Genomic DNA, 11,489 nt, shown 5'->3' on the forward strand with positions numbered 1-11,489 from the left:
GGGGTCCTCCACGCTGCGCGCAGCTTTGGGGCCTCCTCTGGCCTCTCTCCAGCAGCTCCAGGTCCTGGTGCTGTTGGCCCCGGGGCTGGGGCAGCTCTGCAGGTGGGGTCTCACCTGAGTGGGGCCGAGGGGCAGAATCCCCTCCCTCAGGATCAGCCACGGAGCACACGGAGCACCGGGATTCTCCTCCCTGCTGCTCCGTGTGGCCCTCAAGGCAGAGCTGTGTCCATCCCCACGGGTGTGAGCTCTGTGTCCCTCTGTGGGTCGCTCTGTGTGTCCCTGTGGCACCTCCAGGGCTCCCACCCAGCCGATTCCTGCAGTGACACTGGATTCCTGCCCTGCCTTCAGCAGCCACAGTGGGACAGCCCTGACTTCTCCAGAGGAGCTGCACAGAGACAGGAGAGGAGATGAAAAGACATTGAAGCAGAGGGAAAGGGGCCTGTTTGGAGAACTGCTGGGCAGGCTCTTCCAGGAACTCTGGGATGTGACCAAAGCCATGGGCTCAAGGGAAAGGGGACAGAAGGGCAGCAGTGCCCCTGATTTCCCTCTTCACTGCAAAAAGCCGTGAGTGTAATTGCGGCTGCACTGCCCTGTGTTAATTAAAGCCCAGACTCGCTGCCTCCCCAAACACACTCAGGTATTTTAGCAGAGGTGACTCTTTTTTATCTTTTGGCTGGGCCAGAGGAGCGTTCCTTGCTCTTCCTCACCAGCTTTAAACCTTCACCATGAAGTAGGAGAGTGATAAAACAAAAAACAAACACTGAAAGAAACTTCTCTTACTTGTTTAGAAACTGAAATTCCAGCACTAACACCCCCAGGTCTTCCATGGAGCACCGGAGCTGACAGGAACGGCTGGAGCTGGGGAGATCCCAGGAATCGGGACCACAGGAGTCCCTGCAGCTTCCCAGTCCTCTCCTTTCACTGCAGGCATGGTGCCTTGCAGGCAAAAGATATAATTTTTTCCTTTGATGATGGTTCTGCTGACAAGGCCCTGCACCAAACTCTCCATGTGCTGCCACCGAGTCGGGCCTTGGTCTGGGAGAAGAGAACCAACAACAGAATTTGGCAGCATGATGAAAGTAAGGAGTAAGGATTGTGTCCAAAGTTTCTCTAGGATTAGATTAAAAGATAGGTTGGAAGAAATCTTGGAGGGTTTGTGATGAAAGAGAAATTCTGTGTCTGCATGGTAAACACACCCCATTATTAAAGCACATTAGGATGTGATTTGTAACCAAATATTACAAATATGGCTATTTATTACCAAATTATCCCGTGGCAATCCCTCAGGGCTTCCCAGCCAGGACACTCCGGCACGGAGAGCAGGGAGATAATCTGTCCTCTGGCAGCTGACAACAGACAGGCTGTGTTTAGAGAGGAAAATCAGGCCCAAACTGCAAGAATAGCCCAAGAAAAGGAATGGCTGTTCTTAGGGAGGGTTGGAGCATCCACGACCGACTGCTCAACTGCAAAAAAGGCACGGATGGGGGGCTTGGCTGTTTTGCTGCTATTAATTTATCACTGAAAATGCACCGAGAAAACAATCAGCATATTTTCAAACACTGATGTTCATTTAAAAAAAAACCCCACATTTTCTTTCCTGCCAGGCCGGCGGAGGAAATGGAATCAAACAGCCGAGATGGCACCGTGATGTTGTGCAGAGCTTCACCACAGCCCCCGGGGGGAGCTGCTTCAGCTGAGCCTCGCAGCGGTTCCGTCTGGTTCTAATCTTTACAGGCCATTAATTCTGCAGCAGTTAAAGCTGCTAAACAAAGAGACAGCATAAAATAGCCATTTTGTGCGTATACATCTCTATAACCACGTGCAGGAGGGATGGCTGCTATTGTTTCCTCATGGAGTCCCAGAACGGTGAAGGGATCTCAAAACTCATCTCCTCCCACCCCCTGCCGTGGGTGTGAAAATGAGTAGGTGATGTTGCTCCCTGTCACCTCTGGGTGCCTGTGGCAGGTCCTGTGTGCCAAGGGAGGTGTGGGGCTGGAGGAACACTGGGGGGGGAAAGGAAGGGATTCAGGATGCTGCCAAACCCCACACTTCTAAAAAGACCAGGGCTTTCATCCCTGCACCACCTGTCCCCACCGTGAGCATCCCTCAGTCAGGAGCTGGACTCGATGGTCCTTGTGGGTCCCTTCCAACTCAGGATATTCCATGATTTACCTGTGGGAGAAACACTCAGGGTTTACCAAAAAGCACCTTCTGCCCAGTTTGCCCATGCTGGCAGATAAACCCCACAAAGGATCACGTACCAGTGCTGAAATAATCCCACTGGTACAAATCTTGGCTGCTGTTATTTGAATATTGAATTTCTTCTCGCAGGAAGTCTGATGAAACAGGGAAGTGCCTCAGGGCACTGATTGTGGTGGGGTGAGAAGATAGGAAATCCTTGTGTCTCCTGGGCTCCTTGAAGTGTTGCAGACTGAACGTCCCTGCACACGCAGCTGGGCCGTGAAGTGCTGAACTGTTTTGTTCTTTTCTGCTGGAACAGCTTCTCCTCCTGGGCTGATCAAAATGTTGTCTTGGACTGGCTGCTCCCAGCATCCCAACCCCGTGACTCCACTGAAACCCAGCCCCAGGAAAGCTGGGCTGCCCTGGGATCTGCTGCAGAAGCAGCTCCGGATGGGCCTGGTCTGCTGGAGAGAGGAACAACGCTCACCACAGCACAGATCCGTGGGGAATTATGGCAAAGCCCCGCTCTGCTTGGCAATAACCGAGTTATTTATGAGTGGGTGGGTGTCTACATACTTTTGTCAATAGCAACATCATCCCACAGAAAGAAAAGACTGTTCTGGCTGTCCTATGGTGAGGGAGGAGAAAGGGCCTGGCAGGGATCTCTTCATCACTTCCAGGAGGAAGAAAAAGCATCCGAGCCCCAGTTTTGCCATCAGTGCTCAGCAAGGCAGGGAAGCTCCTCCTTGGTTCCAGCCCAAAGCGGGGTGGGAGAGGAAGCTGCTTCAAGGGCTGTTAACAAAACGTTTCGTGTTTTCCTCGGGCTCTCCTGTTGCATCCCCTGGCAGCAGGAGGGTGTGAATGTGTGCAGCAGCCGCTGCTTCCTGCCCGGCCCGTTCCCCCCGGAGAGGAGCAGCCCTGGGACAGCGCCCAGGCTCGGCTCCAGCCCCGGCCCTGACAAACGGGACTCGTGCAGCCAGCCCGGGAGAAACGGGGCGGCACAGGAGCGCCTGGCTCCGGCTCCTGCCTCATGCGTGGGAAATGGCCAGGCTGCTGCAAATTCCCTGCTGTGCTCAGCCGAGCTCGGGGCAGCTCCGCGGCCGCGCTGCTCCCGCTGGAGCAGGGGCAGAGCTGCCGGGAGATGCTCTGCGGAGCAGTGAGGGGTGAGCGTGTGAGTGAGGGTGTGAGCGTGTGAGGGTGTGATGGGTGACTGTGTAAGGGTATGAGGGTGAGTGTGTGATGGGTGAGCGTGATGGTGTGAGGGTGTGAGGGGTGAGTGTGTGAGGGGGTGAGTGTGTGAGGGGGTGAGTGTGTGATGGTGTGAGAGGTGAGTGTGTGATGGTGTGAGGGGTGAGTGTGTGAGGGTGTGAGGGGTGAGTATGTGAGAGGTGAGTGTGTGAGAGGGTGTGAGGGGTGCGTGACACTCACCAGACAGGGTGACCACGGCTCCGTGACTCGCCTGAACCCCGCAGTGCTCCCAGACTGCCACACAGAGGTACGCGGGGCCTGTGATCCAGAGGGATCCGGAGCTGCCAAGTGGCCTCAGCCCATCGGGGCCGGAGCAGTCCTGCAGGGAAAGGGGCTGTGAATGCCCACCCTGTCCCTCGGCCCCCTCTCCCTCCCACGGGCGGGATGGATCACACAACGGGCAGCCCTGAGCATCCCGCAGCTCCCACCCGGGATCCCAGGAGCATGGGACGCTTTGGGCTGGCCCGGCTGGCACAGACAGGATGGGGACAGGGGGATACAGCCCTCGGTGACGTGTGGCTGCTCCCCGGCACAGCCCGGGGCCAGCAGCTCTGCCGGCATCCAGCAAAACCCACGCGGGAATTCCCGGAGCGTTTTCCTGTGAGGAGGCCCTGCTGGATGATTCCCTTCAGCAGCCCGGAGCCAAAGCCGGCTCCTCCCTCCCCCCGTCCCAGGCCTGCTGTCCCTGTGCGGGGGCATGGGACGTGCCCGGCTGCCGGGGCCTTCCCGGTGCCGAGAGCGGCATTGCCGAGTTGTTTTCCACGGGCTCCAGCTGCTGTTTGGCAGTGCCCAGGGACACTGCGAGCAGCCTCGCTCCTCCCGAGCCCCGGCCACAACAATCGTGCCTTTGTCTGCGGGCTCCCGACGTCTTTATTCCCACTGTCAGCTCTCCAGGCAGGAGACGGTCTCCTAGGCCACGGACACACGTTCGCTGTGCAAACAGCTGCTGCTGTTCCAGGGAATATCCCGCTTCCCTGTCTCCTTGCTGAGCGTAGCTGAGAGCGGTCCCTCCTCGCCTCCCAGCCCCACGGCAGGGCTGGCTGGCACGGCACGGGAGCTGGGTTGAAATGATGGCTCAGATCTCGCCTGATGTGAATTTGGGGTGAAATCCCCTGGGAACAGGCCCTGGCTGCAGAGTGAGGGCTGTGCTGAGGAGCAGGGAGTGCAGAGAGCCCTGGCACCACAAACCCCTGGCCGCTGGATCACAGCTCCTGACAAAAACCACGCCGTGAACAACTCCACCGGTCCCACCAGCACCACAGCCAGCCCAAGGGTCAGCTGGGAGCAGCTGGGAATGGGAATAAACACCCTCAGCGGGATCCAAAGACATCTGTGCACAGCTGCAGCGTGGGGGTGTGTGTGCGCACGTACCCCAGAGCACAGCCGGGCTGGCAGCTCGCTCTGCTGCCCAGGGACGACTCTGGCAGTGCCAGGCGGTGCCCTGAGGGATGGCTCTGCCCCAGTGAGCTCTGGGGGGAGCTCTGCCTCCCTGGCCGAGGGAGGAGCAGGTCCTGCTGCTTCCCAGAGGGACATGCTGGAGGTGAGGAGAGCAGCTCTCCTATGGAGAGAGGTGGGCAGAGCTGGGGTGTCCGGCCTGGAGAAGGCCATTCCCCCTTATCCTGTCACTCCAGGCCCTGGTCCAAAATCCCTCCCCATCTTTCTTGTAGCTCCTTCAGGCACTGGAAGGTCACGATTAAGTCGCTCCAAAGCTTCTCTTTTCCAGGCTGAACAATCCCAATTCTCGCGGCCTTTCCTTGCAGCAGAGCTGCTCCATCCCTCTGATCACCTTGGTGGCCTCCTCTGGGCTCGCTCCAACACATGGATGCTCAAACGTCTCACCCAATTCCAACCACACTGGATGGAGGGGAGAGGAGCAGCCGAGGGGCTGCGGATTGCTGGGGCTGGTGGGGATGTGACCGGTTGTTCCCAGTGCAGAGTTGTGGCACCACTCCCGCTCCTGCTCCCACAGGATCAAACTCATTCCCTCCACACACAAAACACCGGCTCTCCACCCAGGAGATCCCCAAACACAGCCCCAAATTCACCTGTGCTCGCTCTGCCAGGGCAGACCCCACATTTCCTGGGACTGTGGTGATGCTGGGAGAGTTCCCATGAGCACAGCATTCGCCCGTGGACCTCGGCACTCGCCAAACTGGTTCAGTAGCTGCTTCCCAAAGCAGGGCTCTGCTCCTCAGCCTTCGGGCCAAGGGCTGCAGTGGGTGGTGGCAGTCAGGAACCTGCGTGGGCCCAGCTGTGCCTCTGGGACTGCCCAGCCCCAGGAGGAGGAGGATGGTGGGAGGAGGAAGCAGGGCTGAGCCAGGGCTGAACCAGAAACAAACCCCAGCAGTGCTGGCACCTGCTAATTGCGGCGTTGGCAGTGTCACCCACCCAGGACTGTGGCTGCCTGGGGCTGTTCCCAGGGCACAGCCCAAAACCCGGCACCTCCTCTGCCCTCTCCCAGGGCACGAGACCCTCAGGACAGGCCAGGGCACGGCCACTTCCTGGCACAGGGAACCTGTGCCCAAAAAGGGGCTGCAGCTCCTTGGGGAGCCTCCACTGATCCTTGCTGAGTGTCACAGAGCCCTGACACCACGTGGGTCACCTCATGGGGCAGCTGCCAGGTGACCCCGGGTGCCAGCCACGCTTCCTGACCCACCGCCAGCTCCGGGGTTCCCTTGTGGGGTTTCCTGAGCTGCCTGGGGCAGGAATCCTGGTGAGGAGGTCACAGGGACGAGCACCACAGAGCTGGGGTTGTGCCTTCCCGTGGCACCTGACAGGGGTTGCCTGTGGGGTGTTTGCACCCACTCATCTCCTCCCCACAGAGCAGCCACTATCTCCTTCCCCGCCCTGCTTAATTCCTCCAGTGGGGACTCCCAGGATCCAGCCACAGACCCCCTCCACCACCAAGCACCTCCCACCAGGGTCCCACCTTCCCGTGCCGCCAAAGGCGATGGCAGAAGCCACCCCATGTGGACAACCCCAGAGTGGAGTGGGACCTCCAGCACAGTTCCACCCTGGCTCCATCAGGAGCTCCTCCCCTGGGCCCCTCTCCCCGGCTCAGCCTCCCCCGTTCCCTGCCCTCCCCGGGCCCCTGAGCCACCATCGGGGCCGTTCCTGTCGCGTGGCCCCGTGGTGGCAGAGCCGTGGCCGTGTCTGGCACAGGGATGTGCCACAGGCTGGGGGACTTCCCACACAGAGAGAAAGAGAAAGAAGGAAAGGGCACTTGGCCACGTTCCTCTTGGCCCCCTTCCACTTTCTGCTTTTGATGTTGTTCTCCCTTTTTACAGCTCCTTGCTTGAGCCTTGAGCCCCAGCAAGCAGGGAGAATTCATCCAACAGCAACAGCCAGGGCTGTGTCTGCAGCAGGGGAGAGCAGCACACACAGCCCTGGGCCAGCACTGCCCGGCTGGGGCTGTGCCCCCAGAGCAGACAAACCCCAAAGACAGACCCTCCCTGGCTGGATATCTCAGTGACATCCCTTCTCCAAGGGTGCCTGAGGACCTTCAAACACCCCTGAGAATGGCGCCGTGGCAGGAGGTGAAGCTGAGGGGCAAAGCCTGCATGGGACATGGAGGGGCCTCCAGGCTTGCCTCCCCCTACACCCACTGCACTTTGCCCCCCCAAGGGAAGTATTTTGGGTGAGGAAAACCCTGTCAGTGCAGCCCCTGCCCGGGGACCAGTGCTGGCAGTGCGGGGTTGGTGGCAGTGACAGACCCGATGGCACCGCTGGATCTGGAGGCAGGGGCTGAACAGGGCCTGGTCCCCTCAGGAAGGAGAACAGGGCGCCGTGGGGGGAACCCATCATTCCTTAACGCTGAGCAGACGCTCTGTGCCACCCCCAGAACCCCTGTGCCACTGCCTTCGAGCAGTTGGATCCCTCAGCCCAGAGCAGCCTCCAGAGGCAGCAGCTCCTGCCCCGGCCCCTTGGAGCATGGAGGGACCCCGAGGCTCAGCACAGGCCTCCCCACGGGCACTGGGACAGGGCCACGCTGGAGCCGCTGCCAGGCCCGGGGCTGGCACCCGCCCGGAGCCTCCTGCAGCGCGCCTGGAGCTTGGCTCGACAGCAGGAGATTAGCTTCCTTTCCAGCTTTGCCTGGATTTGGTGACCTCTAACAAGGACCTTCCGCCCTGCCTGGCAGCCTCTGCTCCTTGCTCCCGGCAGGGCCTTCCCGAGGATCCCTGGGGAGCTGGTGGGGAGCTGGGACCGTCCCCTCGCCCTCCCCGGCTCCCGTGCAGTGGCAGGGTGCTGCTGTGCCCAAAGGGAGCTCAGGGCTTTGGGCGAGGGATCAGCCGTGGCACAGCAGGATCACCCCACACAGGAGACGGATTATGGGGCACTGGGTTGTGATGGAGCCCCAGGAATGTCTTTATGGGAGCCGTCACCACCCAGCCCCAGTCCCACAGAAACCCAGCTGGCAGCCTGGCCCAATCTGGTACCAACATCTCCAGGAATTTTGGGGCACTGCTGCCCATGCAGCAGCTCTCCAGGGCCCAGCTTAGTCACGCTTGGCACTAAAAGCCACTGCCAGGACAAGAAGCCAATGATTTTCTTAACAAAGGAGCTTCTGCCCAGCAAAGCCACGTGAGTCCACTTCAGAAAACATTGACTCACCAAGGTACAGCCAAGATTTCATCCGAGGGGATTCCTTGTGTGTCTTCTCCCTGCCAAACCCCTCAGCTTTGGGCAGAGGGGGCTCTCCCAGCCACAGCCCAACACCTCCAGCGCCACCGCTTGCAAACCTGCAGGAGCTTGGTTTGTTGGGGAGTTTTAGTGAATTTTACCTGAGGATTTGAACCTCTGCCTCAGCCCAAAGCAGCAGCACTCAGGCCCTGCAGAGATCCTGCTTTGCCCTTTCCTGGTTCTCACTCTGTGCTCCTGCCTCCAGCTGGGATAATCCCTCCTGGCCCAGCAGAGCCTCAGGTGGGGCAGCTTCACTGGACAAATAACTGCAGAAAATTCCAAGTTTGGGATTCACAGGGGCTGGGTATGTGCAGGAAAGGAGCCAGGATGGGGGAACAGGCTGCAAGAGGCCTGGGAAGAGCTGCTGCACAAAGAAAACAGAGGAGGCAGAAAGGCAAAGACAGAAGGTTTGTTTGAAAAGCTGCAAAAGGATTTAAAATCAGGGAATTGCCTGGTTATGGCTAAAATCACCTTTTCCCTCTTCCTAAGGCAGCCTGAACGCCACTGAGGCAGCACCGGAGGGATGTCCAACACTCACTGCTGGTTCCCAAGGGGATCCAGGAGCTGTTGGCACAGCAGGGAAGGTGGCCCTTTGCAGCTGGCCTTTATTAGGCCCAAGGACAGAGCATGAGAGTCCTTTAGGCCACAAAGGTGACACAGTATGGGAGGAAACACCGAGCTCTGCGGCGTCCAGGAGCTGTGGGGCGAGGCTGATGAAGGTTTAAGCTGCTTTCAACATCAGTTTTAAGGGTGACAGATGGAGGGAAGGAGGGAAAGAAACCCCACCCCGCTCTCTGCTCGAGCCTCCTGTGGCTTTGGAGTGGCACTGTTGTATTTCCAGGGAAGCTTTTAAATCTGACCCCATTGTCGGCCACCTGCTCCTCACATCCTCCACACAACAGCCCTCGCAGGTGCCCCCCTGGGAACAACTCCAGCACAGAGCAGGATCCTCAGCCAAAAGCCAGCTGTGACTGCCCACAGCATTGATGGAGTGATGGGAACACAGCACTGACACTCAGGTGGCTGCAGGATCATGGAATCCCAGAATGGTTTGGGTTCAAGGAACCTTAAAGCTCATCCCTGCCATGGGGGCAGGGACACCTCCCACTGTCCCAGGCTGCTCCAAGCCCTGCCCAGCCTGGCCTTGGGCACTTGCAGGGATCCAGGGGCAGCCTGCTCTGGAAGTTTATCCTGGAAGCAACGAGCAAAGCCAGAACATGAAAAGCAGCAAGCACCAGACTGGGGTTCTTCTGCCACCAGTGACAGCGAGCAGCTCATCCATGTCCTGCTGCAAGGAGAGGTGGAGCCCAGAGCTTGGATTGTTAGGACTTTATTCCCTTTGCCCAGAGCACTCTAAGTTTTGAGATGATAAGGGTTTGGACCCTGTTTAGACCCCTCTCCCTCCCCAGGACTCCCAACACCCAGAACCAGGTGGGCTGTGACAGGGGGTCGCAGTTGCACCCGTCGGGGGTTACAGACGTTCCCAGTGCCTGGGCAGGGCTCCTCCCTGGCACTGCTGGGACACAGCCACCCCGCCCCCCACACCCAGCTCCCCGAGCACCTGGGAGCTTGGGACCACGAGCAGATTTAGGGGAAGTGCAGCTGTAAACCAGGCATTGCTGCAATGGTTTTGCTCCAGCTGCGTGACCTTGGGAAGGAGGGTCGTGACCCAGGCCAGTCTCCATCTGCTTTTTCTGGACACAGAGGAGGAGTTAAAACATTTCCATGGAGCAACCACTGGATCACAGAGTGGGACTGAGAGATCCTGCCGGGCCCGTGTGGTGCTGAGCTGGTGCTTTAGCCCTTGGGCTGAATCCAAGGGCAGTTTGGGTCACTCAGGACACTGCCCATGACTTTCCCCAACTCTCTGGCACGTGGCCTCCTCCCACCCCACGTCCCCTTCCCAAGGCAATGGGGGAAATTTGTAACCATCACTTCTGATTTAACATTTCATCATCTCCCCCCCTTCAAGGGGTTCAGCTTTGAGGGAAAACAGCAGATTCCAATTTTTTTTAAACAACAAAGAATTCCAAGTTTAATCCTCTTGGGAGCAAAAGGATTAACAACAGGTTTTAAGAAATAGGTTTCAAAAAAAATCAAGTTAAAACTCCACATAAGGCACCTCCATTTCAGTACTTTTTGACATGGATACAACAGAGTGAGCCAGGAACTCCCAAAAACTCTGCCTCCATTGAAACACCAACTCCTCCAGAACCAACAAAAAGAGACTATGAAATAAACCAGCCTGGAGTAAGTAAACGAGGTGAACATCGTGTTTATGAACAATAAGCAGTTTCCCTTTAGATGGGCTCCCAAGGCTTCCCGCAGCGCTCAGCCAGGTGGGAATCTTGAGCCATCACGGGATATTTCCCATTTTCCTTCCCCACGATGCTACATAGAACCAAAACTGCAGCTGAGAAAAATAATGACCCCCAACACCCCCCCAGCAGGTCACCCTGGAGCAGAAACAAGGTTTAAGTACAATCCAGATGATCCAACCGCAGCGGTATTGGCTTCACTTGACTGTATTTAAATAAAATTAAGCATTTAAAAATCAACAGGCACTAACATTCCCTGGCAGTGCTGACACCACCGAGTGCAGCCCCACGAGGCTGTCCCCACCCTCCCTGGGCGCTTTGGGGGTGTCCCACAACACAAGAAGCCACAACATTTTCATGAAGCAACGTAACCAAAAGAATCCCAAGGGGCAGCTCCCAGCGGCGTCCAGCTCACGGGGCCAAGGTCCAGGTGATCCCAGGGGGGGAAACGGCCCAGGGGAGCGGGAGCACAGGAACACATGGCTCTCCCACCACAGCCCCCAGGCTGGGCAGTCCTTGTGGGTCCCTGCAGCCCTCAGAGCTTCTTGAGCCGACTGTACATCTCCCTCTTGCTCTTCTCCCCAGCCCAGGTCCGGCTCTTGGTGCGGAACCTCTTCAGGTCCTCCTTGAAGTCCTTGTGGTGCATCGGGCGGTAGCTCTGGGGCTCGCAGAAGCTCTGTGGGAAGAGGAGCTGGGGTCACCTCAGTGTCACCAGGGTGGTGATGCCACCGCCAGCAGCCCCTGGAACAAACAGGGACAGACCCTGCTCCACGTGGGAGCTCCGTGGCAGACACACAAAGCCCGGGGATGTTCAGGTTACAGCCAGCAAAACAAGGGCTTTGTGTACAGGGCTCTCATCCCAAAGTTCCTGGCAGGCAACGCACAGGCTGGGTTGGTTCAGAGTTCAGCTTGGAATGGAAGAGACTGGAAGGATGTTCCAGCTCAGCTGGTCGGAGCAGGGTGCTGATCACGCCAAGGTCGTGGATTCCATCCACGCTGGGAGCAGTGATCACTGCGGGTCCCCTCCAGCTCCCAGCATTCCATGATCCCTGTGCCTTGGGA

The 11,489-nt window shown here is 58.2% G+C and overlaps 1 protein-coding gene and 1 long non-coding RNA gene across 2 annotated transcripts in view; both read right to left on the reverse strand.

The window, feature by feature from the left end:
- The window catches only part of LOC108447500, a 26,765-nt gene extending 18,802 nt beyond the window's left edge, over positions 1–7,963 (reverse strand). The window contains exon 1 of the long non-coding RNA XR_001863101.1: positions 7,952–7,963. This is a non-coding gene — a long non-coding RNA (uncharacterized LOC108447500). The remainder of the gene's footprint in view (positions 1–7,951) is intronic.
- A 2,999-nt stretch (positions 7,964–10,962) lies between these two features.
- CDC25A (cell division cycle 25A) overlaps positions 10,963–11,489 on the reverse strand; it is an 8,154-nt gene continuing 7,627 nt past the window's right edge. Inside the window, exon 13 of the mRNA XM_008636325.1 lies at positions 10,963–11,103. Within this exon, the coding sequence (XP_008634547.1) occupies positions 10,963–11,103 (141 nt within the window). The remainder of the gene's footprint in view (positions 11,104–11,489) is intronic.

This window comes from Corvus brachyrhynchos, unplaced genomic scaffold (genome assembly GCF_000691975.1).
Source record: "Corvus brachyrhynchos isolate BGI_N302 unplaced genomic scaffold, ASM69197v1 scaffold426, whole genome shotgun sequence".
NCBI lineage: Eukaryota > Metazoa > Chordata > Aves > Passeriformes > Corvidae > Corvus > Corvus brachyrhynchos.